The sequence below is a fragment of the Berghia stephanieae genome, chromosome 2, assembly GCF_034508935.2.
Source record: "Berghia stephanieae isolate SIO BIC M18660-M18661 chromosome 2, UCSD_Bste_1.3, whole genome shotgun sequence".
Classification (NCBI taxonomy): Eukaryota; Metazoa; Mollusca; class Gastropoda; order Nudibranchia; family Aeolidiidae; genus Berghia; species Berghia stephanieae.
In genome coordinates, this window is record NC_088361.1 from 114,762,142 (window position 1) to 114,785,941 (window position 23,800).

Sequence of the window (23,800 nt, forward strand, 5' to 3'; positions counted from 1 at the left end):
TGGGTGGTTGGGGAGGCCAGTTGTCTTTTTCTATGAAATAGATATTCTTACTTCAAAGAAAAGATTGTGTTCTTTTGCTCGTATAGGATGTAGCACCATCTTATTGAAAAATGAAAATCCTTCCTGGATAAAAAATGTTCACAGTCTGACAAGAGAATTTCTTCCAATAGGTTTATGTAATTATCAGCATAGAGTTTCCCCAGGCACATCAACAAGTGTCTTCTTTAAACAATTATAATGCGCAAATGCCACAATAAGTTTTGTCGTCTTTTTGATATCGAAATTTTTTGGTGATGTTACAAGATTTTGTAATATTCAAAAAGCGTTAATCTGATTATTTTGATATTTTGCAATTCTATTCATAAAGAACAGTTCTAACAGTAATAAAAATTTGAAAAAGATATCTTTATAACTTTTTACAATAGAAATAAATAAATAGCGGCGCATGTTTTTGTGACCACCTGATATATGATATATATACATATATAGTTTCGTTTTTTGTTTTTTTTTACTGCATATTAAACTGAATGAAATGTTTACATAGGTCATGTTGGATAGTACCAGATCACATCTTTTATTCAAACATATTGGGTTTTTTTAAACATAATTTCATAAACACATATTTTTATCCTTTCTTGTGTTTTAAATAGTATTTTTATTCAATTTACATGTATCTTAGATTTTCATAACATTCCAGAAATTATATCTTGAATGAAAAGATCTATAAACTTGGTACACATTAATTAGTTTGTTATTTTAACGCAAAGAATTACCTTTTAATCATTTTCATTTGTTTTTTATGTTGTTAGGTCATTGTTTTTTGCCCCCCAGTTTTGTTGTATATGACAGGGATCATTTACCTTTTGTGTTCATTATGATAATCATGATGTAATAACTGAGTGGGTTTCCTGACCTCCCATTGTGGGCAGGGAGGTACTTACTGCGTCTTTTATCCCCCCTATATGTGTTTTCCAACTTGCTTTCTGTCTTTGTCTTGGAATTCTTTCTTCTTCTCTTATTCCTTTTATATCTGGAGTCCTGTTTTGAAGCTGAAGGTACTCCCCTTATTGAGGTATTTTAGTGGGCCGAAAAGTTTTTTATGTAGAGAGGTTGCAGAGGGCCATATCTTTTCTCTATGGGTTGTTGTATTTTCTGCATTGCTGCAGTATATGCTCTGCATCTTCCTCCTCACCGACATGAACAGAGTGGTGACTGTGTCGGTTTCATGCGTCTGTGCATATACATTTTGAGTCTATTGTGTCCTGTCCCGAGGCAGAACAAGATTACTTGTTCATGTCTGGGCAGCATTTGGTAATCATTTGAACGCATTGGAATTGGTGCAGTATGAAGGCTCTTGATTATGTGTTTTGTCTCACTGAAATTATGCGGTATGTTTTGTAGTGCGGGGCGGTCCTTGGCAAGCTTAAGGACCACGGTCCTACGGTCCTTGGGAAATGAAGACCGCAAGGACCGGTCCTAGGACCGGTCCTTTTCGACATTGAACATTCCTGAGAGACTGTTGGAAATTCGAACCGGTTTGACCTTTGAGAGCGTGGGATCGTTCATTCTTGAACCGTTAAAGACCGCTACACGATGAAAACCGTGGCCTACAGGAGTAAAACACACGGAGTAGTCACACTCATTTCAAATTGTAACCTAATTAGAGAAGAGGGGTGATGCCTTCTTTATTTGCTCACCGTACTTCATTGTTACTTCGATAATTTAATAAAATTTGAAATTTATCCCCATTAACAGAGATAATGGCATCGCCCAAGGCGTTGATCGAGTTGTTCGTGGCGTTGATACACACACGCAACTCCTACCCCCCCCCCCCTCCCCCCCCCCCCCCCCCACACACACACATTAGAGGGCAGCGAGCATTGAAGAGTAAGAGAGAGACGTGAAGTTATAATAAGAGGGGGTGGATGAGGTGATAAGAGGGGTCGATGGTGACTTTTCACCAGATCTAACAAACTCAGCTACCCATTCATTGCTGAGTAGACAGGGATTCAGAAAAAAATCGACTGCACCCGGGATCGATCTCTGGCCCTTTGCGTATAAAGAGAGTGCTCTATCAACTGAGCTATTGGGGTCCCCAAATATTCTATTGGACTTTTTTAAAATTCAGACGTTATAACTGGGTTTTTTGGAAGGAAGAAACTAATGAAACTCATATTATTTGATTAGTAAAAACACCAAACGAAATTTTAATATTATTGTATTATTTTAAATGACAACACTGCGATAGAAAGGAGTGGTGACAAGAGATGGACAAAAGAAAACAAAAAATCGGATTTGCTACTTGCTAGGTTCGACACACACACACACACACACAAACACACACATCTTTTGTAGTCACATACATTTCAAACAATAACCCATTAGAGAAGAGGGGTCATGCCTTCACCATAGATCATTGTCATTGCGATCATTATGGTGTAGTAAATTTTGAAATTTACCCCGTATAATGGAATCGTCCAAGGCGTGCGCCTCCTGTTCCCCCATCTCACACACGAAAGGGCGGTTTGCGGAGTGGAGGTTGGTGGTCGTCTGCCTGTATGGTCGTCTGTGTCGTTTAGTGTATGGCAAAGGGGGGTGGGTGCGATTAATTAAGTGGGGTGGGTGGTGATTGGTGGAAGATAGGCAACCGAAGCAACGAATCGCTGGGGAAGTAGTAGGCTATGGCGCGAGACCGTAGGACCGTGGTCCTTGCAAGGACCGCCCCGCACTAGTTGAAAGGTGATAAGAAGTGAGGACCGGCGCCGGTCTTCCCCTCTGGGACCGGTCTTCGGTTCACAGCTAAAAGACCGTCGGACCGCGGTCCAGACCGGTCTTCAGCGCGGCACTAATGTTTTGGTCGTTTTTGGCAGCATTTAGATATAGAATCAGTGAAAAATACAATTTTCTTGTTATGGTTTGTGTCTTGACTCATTGTCTTTGCTGCTATGTTGATAGCTTCTACTTCTACTCTATAGTTTGTGCATATAGCACCAGTTGGAATTACAAAAGCAAGGGAGATTTCAGAATGCTAATTCTTGTTCCCCCATTTTTCACACCATCTGTGGCAGACCCATCCATATAAATGTGTAACCAAGCACGCTTTTTTTGTTTTTTGAGAGAGAGAGAGAAATACTTTTTTTTTTGCAAATCAACTCTCTGTCATGAATTATTTTCATTTTTAGTTTTGAGTCTATGCTTTGTAAACATTCTAGTGTATTCTTCATAGCTGGATCCTTTGCTTGTGCCTGAATGGGACTTTTAGGCAATTATGTCAAAATAGGCACAGATAGATTGCTCGTGGAATCTTTGGTTCCCTATTTGAACCAGTCACCTTTGTCTTACTTTTTTCATATGCTTTTAATTGTTATAACTTAGATTTTTTTTTCTGATTATACCACCTTTTTCCTTTACGTTGAAATTATCTAAATGTCTCATACGCATCGCTGTAAACCCTTCAAAACAAACAAACCACTTTCCCTCTCCTCTTGCTCTTTTTCTGGAGAGACGACATTTGTTTTTGTCCAGATCCTGGTAAGTTTCCAGACAGATGAAGTCAGATTAATGTTTATTTTTATGCGCGATGTGTTTTGGGTTTTGGAAATTCTCTGTTGCTATTTACAAGTATGTGAAATAAACTATTTGAATAATATTATAAAATCATAAGGATGCAGGTAAAATGAATGTTTCGGGTTTGTTTTGTTTTTTCCTCTGGTTTTAATTTATGTTTTTCTTTTTAAATTGGAATATTAATTGCTAATTGCCATACATATATTTACTCAAGTGATCAAAATAGTAAACCAAAAATTAATTGTTCACAGAAAATAAAATAAAAAGAAATTTTTTCTGAGTTGTGACTTTTTTTCTTTTTCTTGATTTTATCTTTGAATTCAATCTTAAATAAATAAGCAAATGTTCAAGTTCCATTTCAAGTATAAAGAACTAATACAAGAAAAGACAAACCCTTTGACTGGTGGCCCTCTATCTCCCCTTTTTAAACCAGGTGGATTAATTTTTATGAGGGGAGACTGAAATTACTTATGTAGTGCCACAAGAGAAATAATCAATAGGGGTTCAGTGTCTTCCTCAATGAAAAGACGAGTTGCGGAAAGTGGGACTAGAAGCTGGGTTATCAGGATATTGATACAAAACCTTATTCACTCAGCCATTTCACACTGGTCTATTCCTTGACGTGTAGATTTCTGTCTTTATGCTGGAATGAAGGTATTTATTTGATTTGGCTTAAACCTCTGTCCACCTTGTTCATTTTTGTTTTTAAAGGGTTTTACGGCCCTTGCAACACATTTAGGTCATATCAGCGCCAGTAAAAAGGAAGAAAATGGGATAACCAAAAAGTTCTGGGATTACAATTAAAGCACCCTAGATAAAAATAAGACAAAGGGGAATCGGAAATAGGGAACAGATGAAGATTCCAAGAGCACGCTATCCATTGTACTAAGTTTGAGATCACCTAAATGTCCCATCCTGACACGAGCACAGATCCCCACAAAAGCAAAACACTCAAATGTTTACAAATCATTTTTATGATGTTGTTAAGGGATTTACGGCGCTTGCAACACATTAAGGTCATATCAGCACCAGTAAAAAGGAAGAAAATGGGATAGTAAAAAGTTCTAGAATTAAAGCACCCAAGAAAAGGTAAGACAAAGGGGAATTTGTTCGAATAGGAAACGGATGTAGATTGCAAGAGCACACTATCAAAGTACTTAGTTTGAGATCACCTAAAAGTCTCATCCAGAAACAGGCAAAGGACTCCACTAAGAGATATACACTCAAATGTATACAAATCATATATAATATGTAATCAAAACAACACCGTGCATAACAGAGAAATGATTTACAAGGGAAAAAAAAATATCATCTCCCAAAACTATACATTTGACTGTTTCCCTCTCAGCTAGGGTATCCGGCCAGTACAAGACAAAACCCATGTAATCTCATTCCAAGACAAAGACAGAAAGTATGTTGGAAAACAGATATAGGGGGGTAGAAGACACAGTAAGTGCCTCCCTGCCACTATGGGAGGTCAGAAACCCCACCCAGTCTGTCCACCCCATTTTCCAGTTGGTGTTCGACTGGATGTGTAAATGTGCGTACATAGAACTGGATGTGTAAATGTGCGTACATAGAACTGGATGTGTAAATGTGCGTACATAGAACTGGATGTGTAAAGGTGCGTACATAGGACTGGATGTGTTTGTTTTTGTTTTTAAGGGTTTTACGGCGCTAGCAACACATTTAGGTTATATCAGCGCCAGTAAAAAGGAGAAATGGATAGTAAAAAGTTCTAGAATTACAATAAGCACAAAGAAGGGGAGACAAAGGAATTGGTTCAATAGGGAACAGATGTAGTCCAGAGCACACCGTCAATATAGTTTGAACACCTATAAGTTCATTCAGACACAGCACATGTCCACTAAGAGGAATACACTCAATGTTTACAAATATATATATAATGTAATAACATAATACATGCATAACAGAGAGATGATTTACAATGGAAAAAAATATCATCTCCAAAACTATAACTATACATTCGACTGTTCCTCCAGCCAAGATCCGGCAGGATCAGACAAACAAGTAATTCATTCCAAGACAACGACAGGAAACAATTGGAAAACGGGTTATGGTGGGATAGAAGACACATCATGTACCTCCCTGCCCACTATGGGAGGTCAGGATCCCCACCCAGGGACTGGATGTGTAAATGTGCGTACATATGGTATGATTATGATAAAAAGGATATGAACGAATAGGTTTGAAACGACAGGATTTTAATAATTATATAGTAATAACATAGTAATAAACGTGGTGTATTCTTTGCATCATTTCATAGATCATAAAAGAATATTTTTTAAAATTTCTATTCCAGATATAATGAGATTATGAGCTATAAGAAATGAAAAAGACGTCTTGATTTCAGAACCAGATAGATATTTTTAAAAACACAGCAAAAAGGAAAGCTAGTTTTTCTTTTATTTAATAATAATTATTATTTTTAATGTTATTTTAACACTATTTCCTTCAATGATGTTTAAAGTCTTTGTTTAATGCCCATTTAACATACATTATGCTAGATATCAAAAGACATTACCCCATTTTTTAAAAGTCCGTACTGAACATGAATATACCAAATGAACTAAAAGAAATAAATACATAAATAAATACATATATGGTCAAAGTTCATTGTCCGATTTCATTCTAACCCGTTTTTAAAAAAATGTTTATAAGTTTTTAAGGGTTTTATAATGCTTGAGATGCATTTAAGTCATATCAGCGCCGGATTAAAAAAAAAAAAGAAGAAAATTCTAGATTTACAAGAAAAAGTAAGAGAAAGGGGATTTGTTCAAATAGGGAACAAGATTTCAAGAGCATACCAAGGGTGAAAATAGTTTGAGATCACCTAAAAGTCTCATCCAGACACCAGCACAGGACCCCACTAAGTGGAATAAACTCAAATGTATACAAAACACGACCTACAACAGTACAAAATTAAGAGATGATTTACAAAGGAAAGAATTATCATCTTCCAAAACTAATTTTGTACATTTGACTGTTTCCCTCTCAGCCAAGGACTTAGGCTAGGGTCACAGACAAAACCAAGACATAGGAAATATAGGGGAATCGAAGACACAGTAACAGTGACCTTCCCTGTCCACCATGGGATGTCAAGACTTGAAACCTTAGCCTTTTTATCCTTTTGACAAGAGAACTCTTTTGACTTTAATGATTTGGGTGTCAACGATTAAATATAGTAGACACAGATCATAAAATTTCAAACCCGTTTTTGTTGCTAACCCTATTTCATATTCATTATTATTTGGTCCGTACAGGTCTCATTTTCCACAATGGCTGGTTCCCCAATCCTTTCCATATGCCTCAAATTATAAGTTACAATATACAATTTCTCTTCCTTGGGGTATGGAATTAATTTCTGAAAAAGCTTGCTCGCTCTGATTAGAACTTACATTCCTAACTGTCTGAAATGATCTCCTAAAAAAGTGAAAAACCTGGAACAATTCGAATATCTTCCTACATTTGTCTGATTGTAACAATGAAGTATTTGTGTCTAAAGAAGTTATCAAATGGAATGCTTCAGTGATCTGTATTGAATATTAACCAAACATACTTCTTTTATTTGCATTTAATTATATCTTTTCAGAAATATCATATCAAAATACGCAAAAAAAAAAATGGATCAGTCGGGATTAAAAACAATTCAATTGATACAACTTAAAATAATTATAAGCTAATCGAAATTAGTATTAATTGCTACATAAAATTAATGTTATAATTAAAATGAGAGTAAAGAATGGATTCAGGGTTTATATTAGAAATAAAAATAAATGATAAGTTGAAAATGCATTCAGGAGAATTAATAATAAAATAAAAATGTATCAATGCAATGTCTAATTTTTAAAAAGTGAGGGGAAAAAAAAGCTATCTAGGGAGCAGATAAGCTTGAATGATGTAGCTGTCTTACAAAGGTAAATAAGCATAGTCAACATCGTGAGAAGATCAAAGATAATTGAAATAAAACTAATGATTGGAACTTCTGACTGACAAATATGTGTCTTTCTGGCAATTTTTTAATGTTATTATTCCGATCCTGAAACCAATTGATCAATATTGACCAGTTCATTTTTTTCCTGTTTGAAATATTTTCATGTAACTAATGGATGTGATTTTCAAATTCAGCAGCGCTTGTTTTTTAAAAAAGAATTTTGTTGTCATATAAAGCATCACCGGGTAGACACACTCTGCTAAGCAATGTCAGTATGTCAGACTTAACTAAAATAAAGAATTAAAGTCCCTGTCTGAATCATAAAAATCATCTTATTAAAAAAAACAAAGAAAACAAGGGTTTGTGTGTAGATAATGAATTTCTAAGTTAAAATTCAGCAAAAATGTGTATAAACATCAGGGTTTATTTATTAGTCAACAATTAAAACCAAATAAACTGCAGAGATAACAGTTTTACCAAATCCCACTTGTTGCACATAAATAAAGATAATAAATCATTTCCAACTTACGCATGTTCAAAACATATCGAGGTGTATGGGTTCACACTTCACACACATACAAACACACACATACATACATACATACATACATACATACATACATACATACATACATACATACATACATACATACATACATAGATATACATACATACATACATACATACATACAGACATACATACATACATACATACATACATACATACATACATACATACATACATACATACATAGATACACTCAGACAAAAGATATGACAAGTCTGTCATTAGAACATGAATCCCTTCTATCCCACAGATAATTGACGTTAAAAACAGCATTTGGCGTAATTTTGTGATCAAACCTCTCTCCATCTTGCCATGACATAATATTTGCGATGCATCGACTGATTATCAGGTCCCAATACAAATAGAAACACGAATAGTCGAAAACACACTCAAATACAAAAGATATAAAGAATCACAGATGGATGTACAGTTGTAAATTTTTTAAAAGAATAATAATTATGCTACCTCACTCTTCTAACCACTATCAATTTCATAGACACAAAATCTGTATCGCTTGGAATATTTCATAAAAATCACTTCTTTTTTTTTCAACTCAACTACATGCAGAGGCTTATTTTACTTTCCAACTGGAAAGTTTGTATTTTTTTTTTTTTTAATGCATTCCTCATTGAAGGTAAACATACTATATAACAGTGCATATGGTGTTTTTATAGGTAAACCTATATTCTCTCTAAAACTGTTATGGATTCAGTACAATGTTGAGGAGGATGAAAATAAGTAACAAGTACTTCAGGACTAAAATCTGTCATTTCTGAAAACACCACCATAAAAAGATGCATGAAGTCAAAAAGAATAATGAAAACCGTGGAACATGCAAACCATGGTCGGCACGTAGATCACAATCGAATAAAAAACATAAGGCTTTGAATAACATTTTCCCATCGTAAAATCATCAGATAAAAAACTTCAATTAAACCTTTATTAAAACACCCATTTGAATTAATATACCACAGTTATTGTTTTGAAAGTTTAAGTTTTGTTTCTTTGCAAACCTTTTGAGTCATTTCAGGGTCAGCAAACAGACTCTTTTTAAATCCAATATATATATTATTATTATCATTATTATATTAGCTCTAACCAACGTTATCGAGCACTCTCATATATATTCCTATGACTCAAGTCCCTGTCAGCCGAAGATGTGCAAAGAGCACAGAAACAATTGTACAGGCTAAACAAATGTGAGTGTTTTTTTTCTTTCTTATATATATATATATATTCAGAAATTACAATAACTAATCAAATTATCAAACAAGAACAGGATTTTACTTATCAACAACCAGAAAATGCATCTTAATCATAACTTTAAATACAGTAACTTTTTTTATTCATTTGCTTTTAATTAAATATTAAACATTTCATAGGAAGTCTCAGTATATAACAATTCATTATCGCATCATCAACATTAATGTCATAAAAAGTATTATTATTATTAATTCAGACATGTAGTAGTGAGGTTTTTATCACATCGAGTTTTTGCAACAAGGTAGTATCTTTAAAAAATATAATTCAATATTATTTTTTTAACAGCTTATCAAAATGTTAAAAATGAACGGAGATGGAATCCAATGCTCACTGCAAATGAATGTGTTTGTTCTCAAGAGATTTAAAGCCTTTTCAATACTTAAAGGATAGTTTAGTGTCAGTAAGACTTAAATTTATAACAATAAAATTCACAAGAAGAAAAAAAAAATTCAAAAGGAATGGGAAATAAGTTGGGGGGGGGGGGGGGGGGGGCCCCCCCCAAAAAAATCGAAACAAAGGCGCATCTTCCCAGCATTTGCTAACTATAATTTGGGTGATAAAAAAGTCGGCTAATATCACCATAAAGTATAAGTATTATCTAATGGTAAAAGTGCTCTTCATTGGTAAGATTTTAATCGGATAAAATAAAGCAGTGAGCAATGTATTATAGTCACTGCAAAAATGATAATTAGTAACAACTCAAATGTATAATGTTAGTAAACTTTTTTCATAACGTTGATAGAGAGTTTCTCTTTGAATGATTGACTTACTTAAGTTTGTTTTGTTTTTAAGGTTTTTACAGCACTTGCTCCACATTTATATCATTTCAGTTAAAAGGAAGAAACCGGATGGTAAAAAAATTCTAGATTTACAATTAAAAGCATCCAAGACAAAGTGGAATTGTTCAAATAGGGAACAGATGCAGATCCCAAGAGCACACTATTGGTGTACTTAGTTTGAGATCACCTAAAAGTAACATCCAGACACAAGCACAGGATACCACTTCGAGGAGTACACTCAAAAGCTTACAAACCATTATATCAACAAAAAAATATAACAGTACATAAAAAAGAAGAGAGAAAAATCTCCCAAAACCACAAATATACATTTGACGGTTTCCCTCCCAGCCAAGGACTCCCGTCAGGGCCAAAACATAACCAAGTACACTATCATTCCAAGACAAAGACAGAAAGCAAATTGGGGAAAAAAAGATTTAGATGGATAAAGAAAAACACAGCAAATGACCTCTCTGCCCACTATGGGGGGGGGGGGGGGGGAGGGAGGGCAAAAGGCCCCAAGCAGACTTACTAAAGTCTCATATGTGAGTCATAAGTGGTTACAAAGAGAAATGACCATGCTGTTCCCATGACCCTTAAAGGCCTTCGGATGGTTATCAATTTGAAGAGTGATTAAACTCAATGAAAAACTCAAATAACTCGTGGAATGAAAACTTAGGTCGCTGAGAAAATTCATAAATTAATAAATTATTTCCTCGAGCATAATCAATCTACCAATCTGCCACATATGCTTGGAACTTCTTGGTTATGGAGATTAACAAACATGGCCCTTATTTTCAAAATTTGTTGGTTTGATTAATCTCATGGCTTATACTGCGCTTGCCCCACTTTAGGGTCATTTCAGCACCAGTGAAAAGAAAGATAATGGAAAAGTTAGAGGACCAAAGGTCTTAACCAACAAGTACACCATAAAAAGTAAGACAAAGGGGGACTGGTCCAAACAGGCTACATAATTGCTCTACCAAACAATTTTACCCCAGAAAAAAACACATGCTCACATCCGAATGCCTCCCTCATGGTAAAGGACTTTAGCCAGATTCTGTGCAAAACAAATCATCTCATTCTAGGACAAGAACAGAAAGTCGCAGAGAAAGTGATAACAGACATACAAATAATTGAAGACCATAACAGTAATTCCGCCAATAGCTCGCACATCTGAGTTTAAAATAACTTATTACAAGTGCTAGGTGGATACGGAGACCAAGAATATAACTCTGATATTATGCAGTTAGATTAGACTTATTCATGTGTCAGTCACATTCAACCTACTTATTAAGTCGATGGGTCCCCATATTTTGATAGCAAGAGTGATACATTGAAAAAGAAATGTATGTATGTAATAATTATCACAGAACTTGATGTGAAGTAAAATGATAACAATGGTATGATAAAGACAGACCTAAATTGATTCATTTTTTGAAGATCAAAAAAAAAAAAAAAAAATAACCTCGAGCTCAATTCCAAATGAGAATTTTATTTTTTTTAGTCAATAAAATACATATGCAATGCATATTGAACATGACATCATCAGAAATAGGGATCTGCATAGATTCAAATGGGACAAGCACAATAAATGTTGTGTTTTTTTCATTTAAATACATAAATAATTATTTTATACAAACATGTCACAGATACCTGAGTTCATTATCAGAAAGGATGTAAAATAGATATGATTTCCAGTTTATACATTCCATGTAGCATATTTCTAGCATTGCAGAAGAAAATATAGAAAGCAGGACAAAAAAAATAAAAATCAACAAGGGGAGATTTTGACTAGTGACAAAATTTTCAGACTCCAGAAATTTTACCCCCAAAAAAAAAAAATTTTTAATTTATTTTTTAAAAAATTAGAACTATTTTTCTACAAATCTAAATTACAAGCTCAGTGCAAAGCAAATTAAACAATAAACAAAACAAAAACAAAAAAAAATACAATAATGCAGGTATAAAGGAAATATATAAAATGGCAGAAAAAATGAAATACTAAAATATGCGTTCATCATTTAATATGTAGTGGTGGTTGTTTTATCATTGTTATTCATTTCAACGAAAATCATAAAAGATTGGCAAATATTCATTGTTAAAATCAGTAATAAAAAACACTCATAAATAAAACTAAGATTGTACGCCTTCATAAAATATCTTTCCCAAAAAGTAGATGCAATTGTTATCAAACAAGACCAGCAGATTGATAAAATATTCTAAATTTCACACCAACCTGCTTAAACTTATAGAGTGATAGAAATGACAGTAGACTGAAGAAGTCACGATTTGTTGCAATGTCTATTTTTTTAAAAACAACTCTGGATAGGGCTATTAGTCCTTAGTTTGAATAAAATAAAACTTTAAAAAATCACTTAAAAACAAAATATATCATAGATGAGATAAATAATTTTTACGTTTATTGAAAAAGAGCATAGCGATGAAACTCCTAACTTTTAAGAGTGTATGTACAGTTGTAAAAAAAAGGAAGGAAAAAGAAATAATAGACATATAAAGATATAGATAGTACAAAAACAATTTCATGCATTATTTATTTACAAATCATTCTATAGCATATTGTGTGTATATATGTTATCTTCAACAAATTTGTATTTCTGCATTAACAATCAAAGGCAGTGGATTTGTCATATGGAAACAGTTAAAATAGAATATTCAGCGTGATGACAAACCCTTTGAAATTATTTTATACAAAAATAAGTCTTCATCTTGAAAGATGTATAAAGTAATAAGTCATTACAAAATGCATAAGTGATGTTTCAAATTGCACTTCAGGACAAAAACTTTATGTTTCTTAAATAGGAGTGAGAACATGAAAATAACTATAAAGATAGGTAGTGGGAAAGTAATTATCCTATAATCAAATAAACTAGATGCTTTATCATCTCAAATTGGATGATAAAGCACGTTGTTCCACTAATCAACATAAAAAAGGCGTTTTTTTTTCTCTAACTATTCATTCAAAACTAAATGCGTACTAAAAAAATCATTTGATCTGCTATTGCAATGAATTATCTCTAGAACATAAAAGAGTGTGATGGCAGTTTGAGTGTTGAAGACAGACATAAATGTTCATCTTGACGTTAGCAATTTATGCCATTGTGCCCCTTTCAACTTGAAAATACAGGAGTAAAAAAAAAAAATAAATCTCCCAAGCGACTGTTGAATATAAGCAGGTTATAACCAGTTGAATAAATAAACTACAATGCATGAGCTGAATAAATATGTTTGAAGCAGTTTTTCAGATGGGCAGAGACAAGACACTTCAAATTTGTAGAACACGAATAAAACACCTTTATTCCTTTTGGCCAGAATTAGAGATCCTAGGCTAAAGCATTTTTGGCAAGTTTAATGTCAACTTAATAAATTGACATGTGAAGTAAAAGATGCCGGTTATTTAGTTATTTATTTAGTTAGTTAATCAGTTATTGTTTTTGGATTAAAAGGTGTTTATTCAGTGTAAGGCAAAATTGTTACTCTTGTATCTCTTGTTTTGTTAAAGTTGCATTATCTCTTGTTAAGGTTGCATCTCTTAAAGGCATTCTTGTGATCATTGCAATTTGACATTCAACCCTGCGATAAAATCTCTTTGTTAAAATTTATGCATGAAAAAATGGGAAATAATTGGAAATTCCAGCTGATGGACTTTTCATAAACGTTCGAAAGAACAAACATTGAAAGAGTTTTCATTTGAACAATAAAGCCACCTCTTGCTCAAATTCTTATCTCTCTTGCTTACACAATATTATGTGGAGAAACATGAATTTGTTAAGCATATAAGTATATTAGAGATGATATTTAAGAAAATATAAAGATAATATATATAAATGTGGCTAAGATCAACCTCGTCAAATTTTGAGATAAAAGGGAGAGAAAAATACACCAGATTTATTGTTAGAAATACAATCAAACATCCCTTACATTCAAGAATAAAACGCCCATTTATCTCTTTAAAATTGAAAATTCTATTTACATCTATAACAATATCTTTAAAATTATATCTTTCAACAAGGATTCATTTGTACACATGTATAATAGTATAATAATAAATATGATATTTAGAGAGAGAAAAAACAAAAACATAGATAACATTTGGTAAGTTTGTCTGATTTTTCACAACCTCTCTATGATGATATTTGGATTGTTATTCCTCTCAGTTGTGGTGGAATCGTATTGTGGCCCCGGCTGGACTTGGACGTTTGTTTGGTTCATTGAATAAGGCGAACTATTGTGCTGTCCACGAACTAGTTTGGTTAACACTACAGGTTCATTACTTTTCTCTTTGGCTCTGTCTTTCATATTGATACCACTGGTGATCAATTCGCCAAAGCCGGTCTGGTGAGCAAAGGCATAACCAGATCTCATAGATCGCGTGCTCTTCCGCATGGTGGATTGTCTGTGAATGCGGAAATCCCTTCCCAACTTGGATTTTGATTTCTTCATCCTCTGTCTCAAACGAACCCGATCGGCTAGACTGGGTGTAACACTGGTCGTATAAAATCTGTACGCAACTACAGGTAAAATTAGAATAGTGCTGGTGATGAGAAGACATAGCCAGAACTTTGGCAGGCCAAAAATTTGAAAGGCAACACCTGAGTAAGTGTATCGAATGGCGTCTGAGTAGAAAGCCAGGTGGAAGCAGAAATAATAGATGATGCTGCCCCAAATGACAAAATGATTAAATCCTGTCCAATAAGTTGTATCCAAGGCACACTGTGAGAAAACAAAGAGGAAAATGAGTTTTCAAGAGGTCTCTGCTATTCATGCACCTATGCTTTGTGAAATGAACTGACAGTTACCAAAAGGATGAGTGACAATGATAAAACCCCCCAAAAAACAATTTTTTTTTTTTAATTGTCAGTTTGGCATTGCCTCAGTGATTAAAAAGGCACAACAAACGTAGTATTCCACTCTGCTGTGGATGAATATTTTGGAAAATGGACATAAAATAAAACAAACAAACGAGTTCCTAATGTATGGCTAATTGAGTCTAAACAATAATGTAATCCATAAGTCCTAACTGAGGATTCTCATTTCATTAGAGAGCAGTGGGGGGGGGGAGGGGTGCCTATAGCCTGGGATTGTAAAAAAAGCCTTACTATTTTATAAAAGCCTTTTTTACTTTTGACTACATGTAGTACATTACGGACCTATCATTGCTTTAAATTCAGGTGAGATAAAGGAGGTTGATTTCATTAATATTTCAAACTGCTTCTCAAGATTTTACTTACCCTTAAATTAACGACAACCACTAAAATAGCAGCAACAACAGTCCCTAAAGACTGGACATCGGTTGTGTCCTTGCCATTGGTCTCCACTCCATAGATAAAACTACCATAAGGGATAAAGAACAACACCAAAGATGAAATAACGCCTTCAACGACACTCTCTGAAAATTTCTTTTTGTTGAAAAGGCTGTCTTGAAGACCCGGTTCATAAAGTTTTGGATAGCGGATACAATAAACATCATTCACATCCTGAAAGGAAATGAGAGAGAGAGAATAGGGAACCACATAAATTTCTATGTTTCACATCTTATTTTGAATCATTTGTGTGTCTTTGATCTTTAATTTGATGTAGTCTTTTGATTTATCAACATAATTTTAATTACAAACACAATGGCTGATTTAAGTAAAGTGGCACTAGTTTTTTTAAAAAGCAAGCCTTTATGAAATACTTGATCTTAAATTGAGCTTTTTTTTATAAAGCACAATATCCACTAAACGTGCTCAAAGCGCTTTACAAGGGGTCCCTGGCCAACAGCAACATTCAGCATGTAGGATGGGACATGATGCCTGTTAGGCAATATTACCATTTTTTCAGACAGAGAAAACGCTGTTAATGGCCAGGTACTCATTTTACACCTGAGTATGGTGAGAGAATGTGAGTAAAGATCCTTCTCCAAGGACTCAACTATGCACTGAGCGAGGCTCAAACAATACTAACATAAACTTTGAACAAAATCTGAACGAGTTTCCATAGTAGGGAAGGAGGAATCAATCATTTCTCTGTAAATTAAATGATCAGACCTGTCGCAGAAAACAATAGAGTCGAAGGTGAAAAGAAATACATATGACCAGTGGTATTCTCAACTGTAATGTACACGATTGCTTAGTTATTTGTCAATGCATGTATGAGAAGCCTTAGATTGTAGTTCTTGTTTATACCTATGAATAAAATCATTTAAGAATGATATCCACCACTCTTAGACTCTTTAAGAACAGCAACTATGTGCTAATTTTATTTTAATGTGCAAATCACATTTATTTTTTTCAAGAGAGAGATCACTGCTAATGGACAGATACATCTGATTATGGTGAGAAAATGTGACAAAAGAGCCTTTACAGGAACTCTACTTTGTGCCACCCACAGCATGACTCATAAATCTCAAGTAGTCGGGTAGTGAGGGCTCTAATAATGACTAGGAGTTAGAGATGATCTTTTTTGGGATCGTGGATAGCTCATACGGTAGAGTTACGCTCTCCCCGGCCAGGCAGAGTTGTCGTACCAGTAAGGTCGCGGGTTCAAACCCCCATCACCGCCGCGAAAAATTTTTAATTCTCTATTGTCTTCTGGCACTTTCCTACTCACTTCATCTCTTGTTGACTCATAAATTGATACCAAGCTGACTGCCATACCACCAAAAAAATACCAAGTTGAAAAAAGCTAAAGGTCTGAAAAAGTATGTATGAAACAGTTCTAGTGACAGACAAAGCAAGAAAGAAATAATACAAGGATTGAACCCGACTGGAGGCAGGTTGAATTTTTGGAATGGTTGTTTTCTTGTAATTTCTTGTATGGTTTCAACCACCCTTTTTCAGATCTTTATCTTACACCATTGGTATAAGTACCGGTACCTGCTCGTTAATTTGTTACTTTGATATATTTTCAAAAAGCTAGGGTGATGTGACTTTCAAAGCCACACACAGTGTGACAGGAGGGAAAGCCAGTACAACTGGGTTACAAACCACTGACCTTACTGCAACATATTTCTTTCATTATCTTTAATAAATCAAATTCCTCAATATTTATACAAAGGAATAGAAGGTGTATACAATTTTAGACTTCTCTGTGTTTTGATGTTTTCATATAATTACTCTGTTGTTCGTAGATCTGTTTCATGACAAACTAAATCCCCAGCGTCAGCCTACTGACTACAGTCAAGGGACAAGATTATTACACTAGTGCCACTTTAAGTGTTAATAAACATCCAGCCAGAAGCAATGTTGGGCACTGCAGAAGTGCTAGCAATATAAAATCTGAACATGATTCAACCCCTACTTCAAGATTTTATTTACATCATTCACTTTTGTTTTTGTTATTGGCTGAGAGAGGATTTTGAGCCAGATACGTTCTTTGTTATGAAGTTTGCTGCCTTTCAAATCTGTTATATTCATTTTTGTTTCCTATCGGTAAGAAAAGAAAGTATATTTATGATTTATGAAATAAAAATATAGCTATAATGGCTTTTTTATGAGAAAACCATAGAGAGTGGAATATAAATTGAAATAACAAATTTATTCATATTAAAAAAAAAAAAAAAAAAGAAAGGATATTACCTGATCGAAAATTCCCAACACAAGAACAGGTAATGATGTGTAAAATACATTGTAGAGAGAGATGAAGAATGGATCAAACAGGGTCTGAAATATATTTCAAACGTCAAAATTATATTAACTTTATAAAAAATTTAACATTTTATCAAATGAATGCGTTATGACAATGAGAAGATAAAAGTTGAATTGAAAAAAAATTAAAAGATTGAACAAACAAAAAAGCCTTATCAAAATAGAAAATGTTTTCAGTGTCATAAAACTTAAACTTGAGCTTTTATATAGCGCAATATCCACTGAACATGCTCAAAGCACTTTAGAAGGGGTCCTTGACCAACACTTTTAATGGTCAGGTACTCATTTTACACCAGAGTACGGTGAGAGGATGTGAGAAAAGAGCCTTTTCCAAGGACTCAACTATGCACCGAGTTAGGCTCGAACCCAGGACCTTCCGATCGGAAAGCGAGTGTCTTACCACAAGACCACATAGCTGCACAAACATAAAAGCAATATTTTAAAAATCATATTAGTCTGTTTGTTTGGGGTTTTGAAATATATTTTCTTTTTCAGGGCAAAAATAAGTGAACCTACTAATTATTTTTCAGTTGGTCGTGATTTCTTTGTAAATAAATTGTTCCAACTTCATGCATCACAGTTAATTAATTGTTAATTGAATTAAAGTTATTGTTGAATAATGCAAGCAAATGCAGTTTACATATGTTATCCAATAAAGCCTGTTGGTCAAAGAAAGCCACAGTGATGTTCTTCTTTGTGTCTTTGTGAATTTGAGGACGCTTAATTTATTCTTATAAATTAGGCAGTAACTAAAGACATCCATAGTTATGTCAAATGGACATACGTAGTTGTCAACACCTTCAAGAAAACAGTAACCAATAAGTTGTTCACACTTATCATTAGATGAACCCGTACTCCTTTACTTGTGAGGCTGGTGTCACACCAGACGAGGCAAAAGACTGTGATCAAAGCTCAGACTTGGATATCATCTCATCCTATTAGAAATTTGACTGTAAATGTATGAGACTTGTTTCACACCTCGGATGGGTAAATTATATAGAAAGAATTCAGTTCTCTGGAATTGAATGGTGCCAAAATATATATATTGTGGTCACGTGAGGGATTTACAAACATAAATATAAAATTTACCTGTGCAGAAAATCCACAGAAGAAAGCAAACCAAAAATGACAAAGGGTGAAGGCAAAATTTTTGTAGAAAAAGTAACGGAGGAATTTGCACATCCTTAAATAGGACCACCGGCCATGGACAAGTAGTAACCTTTCAAGGAATCGGAATTGTGAGATGGAATAATCACTTGCTAAAACAGCTTGCATTCCCTCTTGGCCACTTATACCAATGCCAATGTGGGCCACTGTAAACAGAAAAAACACAACAGTTAAATTTTCAATGTCCTTAACTTCAATTTAATTTCATAAATATCTTTTTACATATGAACCACCTTTTCTTTCTTCATGCAGCAAAAGTTTCCACAATATTTTTTTCAAAACATTCGAATTTTCTCATAATATTTTTTTCTTAAACACTAAGATGTAAATGTGAACCAGGCTATAGGCATTGATGGATATTCTAAAAGGGCTGGTACAAAAAAAGACACTTTAGATACATTGTTCTGTAGGAAACAGAAGTTTAGTTCCATATTGCCTGCTTAAGGAATAAAGAAAACATTGTAAAGTGCATTCAGCACAATGACCTATAAACTGTACTTATTTATTTAGTCGTGGCTTTTTATACGATAAAAGTTTTTGTTAGCTAAAGCCAACAATTCAATGAATTAGTAAAGCTCGCAACAAACAAAGATTTTAAAAAAAGAGATCCTCCTTTTAAAACATGACAAATTCACTAAAACCTTCACAAGTATCAAAATTCCATATACAATGATAAGCATCCGCTTATAATTTTCAATGCAATTACTTAAAACACTGCTATTCAATGAAATTTATCTGTAAGCTGTCATCCCAATTAATGTATTAACATTAAAAGAACCAATTTTAACATGATAACATACTCTTATCATGCTAACGTCATTCGCTCCATCCCCAATGGCCAGGGTGATGGATTTCTTATTCCTTTTGATCAGATCAACCACCAGTGCTTTCTGAAGTGGAGTTACACGACAGCAAATGACAGCTTTACACATACAGCCAAGATTCAACAGCAACATTTCCATTTCTTTCTTTAACGCATGGACCTGTTACGAAAAGTGAACATTGAAATTAAAGATAAAATAATTACAGTAACAACAATTATAACTATAACAACAACAATAAACAACACAACAAAAACACAACAACTAATCAATAACAATTAAATATAATAATAATAATAATAATAATAATAATAATAATAATAATAATAATAATAATAATATAATATAATAATAATAATAATAATAATATTAATAATAATAACAATAATAATAATAATAATAATAATAATAATAATAATAATAATAATAATAATAATAATAATAATAATAATAATAATAATAATAATAATAATAATAATAATAATAAAACATAATAATAATAATAATAATAATAAAATAATAATAATAAATAATAATAATAATAATAATAATAAAATAATAAAACACCAACATTTAGAATGATAACAATACTAACAAAAAAAAAAAAAGCAAATCAAATAAATAAACTAATAGATAAATAAATTAATAAATCAATAAATTAATTCATTGATTAATTAAATAAAAACTGATTCAACATTCAAACAGAATCTTACAAGGCTGTGTCCATTAATGACAAGAGCGAAATCTCCATACTCCTCATCTGGAGATGCTATGTTGCCATTCCCAGCCGCCATATTTTCTAATTTAGCTGACCCGTTTCTGAAAGACACTTCTTCACCATCACTATCTGGATTAGCTCGTGACTTTGTATTTTTTGCATGATCGATATCTTCCAACGCCTTCTTCATTTGAGACTCCACCTCCTCAAAACTTTCCCCATCGATGATGAATGGTTCTTCCATTTCGTCTGTCAGCAGACGACATGAATACCCAATGTTGATAGCAGTTTCTGATGGAGAAAAGCATAGAAATCTTTGATGAAGTATTTAAACCTGAGTAAAACAAATTATTAAGATGACTTATATTCCACACTTTAAACAAATACAAGTCTGAAACAAAGCAAATCACTCAACTCTTTGTTAGTTTTTAGACCATATAAGAGATGATAAGACACATAAAATTCTTCCTAATACACTTTAAAACAATAAAGGTTACACATGATTCTTAAAGGTGGTTACCATTGTTCGACGGGCAGAGCAGGTGAGTGTTTTACATATCTGCATACCGTCAATTGCCTTCTGAATCCAATATCATTTTTTTTAATACGTCATTTTTGTCTTTGAAAAATACGAAAACACAACAAAAACAAAAAATAATTTTGTTTATCAACAAAACATCCATAATATGTTTATCTTTCAGAGGATATTTGACATCAAACCTTGTTTGTCTCCAGTCAACACCCAGATTTTGATCCCAGCCAGCGCTAAGTTTGCAATGGTTTCTGGGACACCATCCTGCAGTTTGTCCTCAATAGCTGTGGCTCCAATTAATAACATGTTTTGTTCTATCTCCTCATACACATTGTCCAGCTTGGCATCACGCTCGTCCATTGCAGTGCTACATGATATGAGAGACACATATATGAATGCAATTTGAATAGTTATTACCATAATATACAAACTATTGCATTAAATCTAGCTTGCAGTAGTGCTACATGTTATGAGAGACACATATATGAATGCAATTTGAATAGTTATTACCAAAATATACGAACTATTGCACTTAAATCTAGATTTTATTTGATTTTGTCTTCATAATCCTAAAACTTGACACCTACTTCAACATCACATTATTACAATTTGCTGTTTCTCATCAATGACTAGGCAATTCAGACCTAAAAATAGCCCCTAAGCATTGTATCAAATATTATTTCTAATTTTTCTATGAGGAAATTCTAATAATTGTTTGTGAAGTCATGAATGTATAATTTCATGGTAATTTTACCGAACTTACTTGCCATAGACCTATGATTGACACAAATAAAAACGACTTCTCTTAATCATTTTCCACTAATAACTCAGTAATCTCACTTACCTGGCTTCATGATGTTTACGCCTCCATTCTTCAAATACTGCCTCATCCAAATCCTTATAAGCCAGGACTAAAGTTCGCAGACCTACTTGGGCAAAATCCTACGGGAGAATAGTGTATAAAAATATTTTTTAACATAATCCTAAAAATAATCTAGTTTTAAATCATTCCTATATTTTTTTATATCTCTATTATTTCCCCCATCTCCATATTTTACATTAAAATTTCAATCAAAGACAAATGATATCAAAATATCAAGTTCCTATCGTGTGCAGAATATAAGGGAGAGGAAAGGAGAAAAAATGAGTCCACATAAAATTGAAAGAATGGATAAAAAGAACAAATGCAGTCTTTAAATTAAAACAGATGCTAACTAAAAGTTAACAAGTAATCATTAGTGGTACATCAGATTTTGAGTGACACAAGTGAATAAATCATGAAAAAAAAAAGAATTTACTATTTCTATCATTTAGACCATGCACATAAAAAGCCTCTCTTGATATGTAAAGTGTATATCGTCATAAAAATTTAAAAATTGGGATTAATATTAATATCGGGGGATAAAAAAGAAAACAAAATAAAAGAAAATTATCTGTTCAGGATAGCCTTGAACACAATAACACTTTTTTTTAAATTGACAGTGCATGATTGGATCTTAACATAGTCAATCTAAATATCATATATAACACATGAAATTCTCACGTTTAAATGGTTATTGGTTAGCTCCTTGAGGTCATTACATGATCTGTCCAGTAAGTCAAACATAATGGTGTCTGCTCCCTTGGAAAAGAGAATAACCTTCCCATCTAGCTTAACTATGACCTGTAAGAAGGAAAATAAACAATACAATATTATAACAAATCATGAGAAAACGTCTATTGTTACTTTGATTGCATGGAGTATCAAACATGATCCATGCCCTTTTTTCCCCACATATCCAAATAAAACAATATTTTGTCAAGTTAAAGAACGTATTTATTTTCAAAATTTCTCTTCTACATTAAATCTGCTTTAATGTGCCTTTCCAAGGCTCTCTGAAATTATGAAATGTTTATAAAATCTACTCACAGACATTCTCTTTCTGACATTGTTGAAGTCAAGAATAGCTAAGAGTTCATAGGTCACTTCCTTTCCATGGACCTCTATGGTTATTGTATTTGGCGTTCTGGACTGTAAAGATAAAAGAGGAGAGAAAAATAATAAGCCATGTCCGAAAATTTTCATTCACATTTGTCTCATTTGAAGGATTCAGTTTCCAAAAATAAATTGAAGGTGATATTTTTTTTAATAGAGGGAGAGAGGGAGGTGCAGGAAAATCTTGTTAAAGAGACAGATTATTAAACTCAAAAAAAAAATTTTTTAAATAATAATAATAATAATAATAATAATAATAATAATAATAATAATAATAATAATAATAATAATAATAATAATAATAATAATAATAATAATAATAATAATAATAATAATAATATAATAATAATAATAATTAACACTAATGTGATGAAAGCAGACCAATCATAAAATCTACAGCTATAACAATTAGGCAGACTAATGATTCATGTGTAATCAAGAGTATTTCTTTACAGTTATCAAGTCAGAATGTCTAAGATATGAAATCCGATGGCAAATTGTTTCTGTTTTCATCATGGTTCTTGAGTTTGGTTGTATCTTCACAGCGATTTTCTTGGGTGCTTTTCAGCAGTCATTAATGGTTATCATTGAAGAAGATCATCAACAATTAGTTGTAACATATCATCTTTCAATCATAAAAATACCAAAATTTAAGGTTCCAAATATAACATATGCCCTTTAGGAACAACATTTGCTACTTCAAAATAAGCACATGGCATTTGGCACCTTTTGACTTGGCTCCAATATATAAATCCGATATAATAAACAAATTCAGACAGTATCTGTCATCCTGACAAAAATTATAACGT

General features: G+C 33.1%; 1 protein-coding gene across 1 annotated transcript in view; it reads right to left on the bottom strand.

Annotated features, from left to right (window-relative positions):
* Nucleotides 1-11,612: 11,612 nt before the first annotated feature.
* LOC144966309 (phospholipid-transporting ATPase ID-like) overlaps nucleotides 11,613-23,800 on the bottom strand; it is an 84,829-nt gene continuing 72,641 nt past the window's right edge. The window contains exons 14-23 of the mRNA XM_078902546.1: nucleotides 22,926-23,027; nucleotides 22,560-22,679; nucleotides 21,861-21,958; nucleotides 21,205-21,383; nucleotides 20,480-20,775; nucleotides 19,742-19,928; nucleotides 18,868-19,091; nucleotides 17,710-17,793; nucleotides 15,382-15,627; nucleotides 11,613-14,863 (exon numbers count right to left, since the gene is read on the bottom strand). Of these exons, the coding sequence (XP_078758672.1) occupies nucleotides 14,264-14,863; nucleotides 15,382-15,627; nucleotides 17,710-17,793; nucleotides 18,868-19,091; nucleotides 19,742-19,928; nucleotides 20,480-20,775; nucleotides 21,205-21,383; nucleotides 21,861-21,958; nucleotides 22,560-22,679; nucleotides 22,926-23,027 (2,136 nt within the window). The 3' untranslated portion in view covers nucleotides 11,613-14,263. The remainder of the gene's footprint in view (nucleotides 14,864-15,381; nucleotides 15,628-17,709; nucleotides 17,794-18,867; nucleotides 19,092-19,741; nucleotides 19,929-20,479; nucleotides 20,776-21,204; nucleotides 21,384-21,860; nucleotides 21,959-22,559; nucleotides 22,680-22,925; nucleotides 23,028-23,800) is intronic.